Genomic DNA, 4,030 nt, shown 5'->3' with positions numbered 1-4,030 from the left:
CCTCCAAATCGGTCAATCCAAACACACCCTTAAGGTTGCACATTAATCAATAACCCGCGTAGTGGATGAGCAAGAATCATATCAGACAATGTCGGAAGAACGTAAAAATAATAATTCCAAGAAACGTGAAATTTTATAGTTCTATTTTAATAATATTGTATTGTACTCTCGTTAATGTATCATACTAGTGAAGAGTTCTTCCTATAAAAGGACAACTAATTGAAGCAAAGACAATCACCAAAGCAAAGATATTCTATAACAAAACAACAAAGCAATTTAAGAATGGCGTTGCCTTCAATAGTGTGCTTAAGGTCAGTATACAATAACAAATACTTGCGTTATCGTAATGAAGATGTTCAAACACATGGCCTTCTTCAGTTTTCTGGAGACAAGGTTATGGATTCGTTTGCCCAATTTGAGGTGGTTGAGGCCACCGATGGTAGTGGCCTCGTCCATCTCAAATCTCGATACACCAACAAGTTCTTGGTTAGGTATTAATTTTACAATTTTCTTCTTTTGCATTTAAATTAGAACATTTCTATTACTCATGTTAATCATTTTTATAAAGTAGGCAATAAAACGGAGTGATATAACTACTTATTTTAGTCAAGGTCGTCCCTTAACTACGAGGATGCGATATTAAACTAAAACAAGCTAATTTTAAAACCAATAAAGATTTATACAAATAGTTACACAAATATTTATATTCTCCATACATGTTTGCATGGTTTCATACAAGTCGTAGAAATTAAATATCTGAAAATAAAGTTGCGGAATTGGAACTTGAATGTCACATGAAAACGTACTTACCAAAAAAATAAAATTAAAAATAAAAAAGGGAATATTCTTTCTGTCTTGATCATTGGTTTACATACTCCAGTTTAAACTCATTTATTTACATTTCTAGTTTAAAAATGTTTTTCTAGTTTTATTTGATCACCTACCCCATCTTAATCTACTTCGTATTGACATTATTATGAATTTGCAGGTGGTCGCCTAATCATTATTGGATTACGGCCTCAGCTAACAAACCTAATGAAGATCAAACCAACTGGGGTTGCACATTGTTTAAGCCAAGCTTTATCTTAGATGGTGATCATTCAAAGAAAGCTAGGCTTATGCACGTTCAACTTGGTCATTACGCTAGCTTATGGAGAATCGATGCTCCTTTTGACTCGTGTCTATTCGCAGGATCCAAGGATACTGATAAGGACTCGTGCGACATAGTCACAGTTATAGACTGGTCATCTATTAATAAACTTCCTAAGAATGTAGCCTTTAAAGGCGAAAATGGTAACTACCTTGGTGCATCAATTAATAATGGAATCCCATATTTACAATTTGCATATGATGACCCGAATGACCCAAAAGTTGCTCATGAAGCAATCACTGCTTCAGATGGCACAGTTGTAGTCAAGTCCAAGTTTACCGGAAAGTTTTGGAGACTTGGTGACGAGGATTGGATAGTGGCCGATATTGTGGAACCGGGTAACAATGCTAGTGCCATGTGTTGTGCGGAAGCGTGAATATCCCCGTGTTGGGGCCTCTGCTGCATCTGTGTCCACAACCCATAATAGTACGATATTGTCCGACCTGTGGCACCCAATCTGATAAGGGTCCACCTGATCAACAGTTCTAGTACACAGATGGTACTTGTCCCAGAAGACCTATGACGCCTTTCATCCATTTAGCCCTGAACCGGGCTTGCTCAAGGACTCACCCCGAGCTAGGAGTTTCATGCCTTACAGTGTACAACTTCAAGTCTTGGGCCTGCTGATGAATTCTCGTGTCTAGCCCAAGTCGAACATTGGGCTCTGATACCACTTGTTGTGCGGAAGTGTGAATATCCCCGTGTTGGGGCCTCTGCTGCATCTGTGTCCACAACCCATAATAGTACGATATTGTCCGCTTTGGGCCAAGCCCTCACGAATTTACTCTTGGGCTCCTTCCCAAAAGGCCTCGTACTATTATATTTTCTGGACACTTATAAAGATGATCTTCCATCTTTATTCTACCGATGTGGGATAAGGGTTTGCACCCTAACACCATGTTTAGGGTTAATGTGGTTGATATCGGAGTTGTGGCTTTGTTAAATATGTCCAAGACTTGGTATTGTAAAAGGTATACTACTTCAGGTGCTAAGGAAAGTCTGTTAAATGCTGCTACCCAGTCTGTTGATGCATGGGCTTTGTTGGAGGTCAAGGACTTGGCTAAGTGAAATCTAGTGCTCAAGCTCGTGTGATCCCACCATAGTCATAGTCGATGTTAATTTCAGTATTATCATTTCAAATTTTCAATGTATTTTAGACTTTTAGTTTCTTAAATGGTACACGCAATGTTTTGTTTTACTGATGTTTTTTTCTATTGGATGAATAAAATGGTGGGTGTTGAACTTCTTATTGAAATTCATTTTTCCTTAATAATCCCTCATATTCACTCATTTTCTCCTTCTTTCCGTTTTCATATTAATCGGATTTTCTTTCCTCTTTCTTTTTTTGGAAGGTTTTGTGTAGTCCAAAATCATTTTCTTATTTCTTGTGCAAAATAAAAGGGAAAAAAATGAGCGAATAGAAGGGAGTTAGAGATATAAAAGATACGAGATTCCAAATATATAAGATTTATGGTATACAACCACTAAAATATTTACATATTTTATACTAATAATCTTGAACAGACTCAACTGGTTCTTGTGTCATGAACGCTATAACTTAAAAAAAAAATTGTGGGTTTGGATCATGTCGGTGTATTCGGGCTATGTCATATTTTACTATGTTTTGATCATGTCCAGTTATTTTTAACAACGTACACTCGTTTTAATCTTATTTAGGGTACCTTGTAAGTTGTAAGTGTACTGGTCATTTGTTGTTCTATTCCATTTTAGAGTGTTTCAGTTAATTGTTGTCTTTTCTATTTAAGAAATACATTTGGTGAGCAATTTTATCATTCTCACTCAATTTGGTCCACATGTCATTTGATAATAATTGCTGTACTCATCTTTCCTTGGTTTTGTGACAAAACTAAAGGACGATAACTGACCGAGATGGAAAGAGTATTTCTTTTCTATCAAATACTTTATTAGAGAAAACCGTAAAACTTAAAAGCATATTAATATGGATGTACAACGAATAGCAAAACCAAGTTCTCAAAAGTTCCTTAGGCAGGCTTCGTGATCATACATATATCTCACATCTCTATCTACAAACTCTCCCACTTCTCTCTAAAAACCCCCCAAAATAATAAACCTTTACACCACCACCCTCCCCCTTCCTCTCACTAACCCTTGATTATTTCTGCTCGGTTACTAGAGATTGAGTCGTCTTGTGGCCTTTCTCCAGTGACCACTCTCATATCTCAAATTGACCAATTTCACCCTTTTAATTACGTGTTGTTTATTTTCTCTAAATTTGGGGATTTCTGTCAATTTTCTTGATTTCAATGATTATTTTTCTAGTCTAAGGTTTAATTGAGATGTGAGCCCGCCTTCTTTTCACTCACCATTATTGTTCCGTCTTCGTGAATCATCATCCACCGTGCATGCATCTTGGGACGGATAATCTTTTCGGGCCTCTTTTCTCCATGCATGCAACTAGGAGGTGATCTCCCTATTTCCCCCACCTCCTTAAGCTTCGCGATCGGACCGTGCTAAAGTCTGTTGTTGGTTTTTTTTATGGGTCTGATTGTCCGATACGGTGTTCCCCTCTCCCTCGCCCCTTCCCCCGTTTATTGGATTTTTGTCTCTTTGTTCTGTGTGGTCCAGGTGTTGGACTGTCTCGATTTGGTGCATGCATGTGTGTTTTAGTGGTCGTTTTCGGTTTGTCGTGGATCGTCTGGGGGTAACCTAATGGCGGCTATTATAAGTGTCTTTTATGTTGTCTGGTCTTTTGTTGGATCAAGGGGTATTGGTCGGATTTTCTTTGTTCGGTCTTTTCGCTTTACTGGGTGTATTGTGTTTTTTTGGGACCTGGGAGTTTATGAGCAGTTGTATGATGGGCTTATCGATGTGGATGGTTGGATTGGAGGTGGTGGTCTC

At 37.9% G+C, this 4,030-nt stretch overlaps 1 protein-coding gene across 1 annotated transcript; it reads left to right on the top strand.

Annotated features, from left to right (window-relative positions):
- Positions 1-260: 260 nt before the first annotated feature.
- On the top strand, positions 261-1,526 carry LOC141637611 (uncharacterized). The gene is made up of 2 exons (XM_074447094.1): positions 261-491; positions 989-1,526. Exons 1-2 carry the CDS (start codon positions 283-285, stop codon positions 1,524-1,526), a joined length of 747 nt encoding a protein of 248 aa, XP_074303195.1. The 5' UTR covers positions 261-282.
- Positions 1,527-4,030: the final 2,504 nt, after the last annotated feature.

The sequence above is a fragment of the Silene latifolia genome, chromosome 2, assembly GCF_048544455.1.
Source record: "Silene latifolia isolate original U9 population chromosome 2, ASM4854445v1, whole genome shotgun sequence".
In the NCBI taxonomy this organism is placed as follows: Eukaryota; Viridiplantae; Streptophyta; class Magnoliopsida; order Caryophyllales; family Caryophyllaceae; genus Silene; species Silene latifolia.
The sequence above is the reverse complement of the archived record's forward strand: the minus strand, read 5'-3'. Positions and strand labels throughout refer to the sequence as shown.

Bases quoted from the DNA above. Each gene is read 5' to 3' on its own strand.
- LOC141637611 (XM_074447094.1), top strand. From the start codon at position 283: ATGGCGTTGCCTTCAATAGTGTGCTTAAGGTCAGTATACAATAACAAA. The intron at 492-988 runs GTATTAATTTTA...ATGAATTTGCAG, and splicing joins ACCAACAAGTTCTTGGTTAG to GTGGTCGCCTAATCATTATT.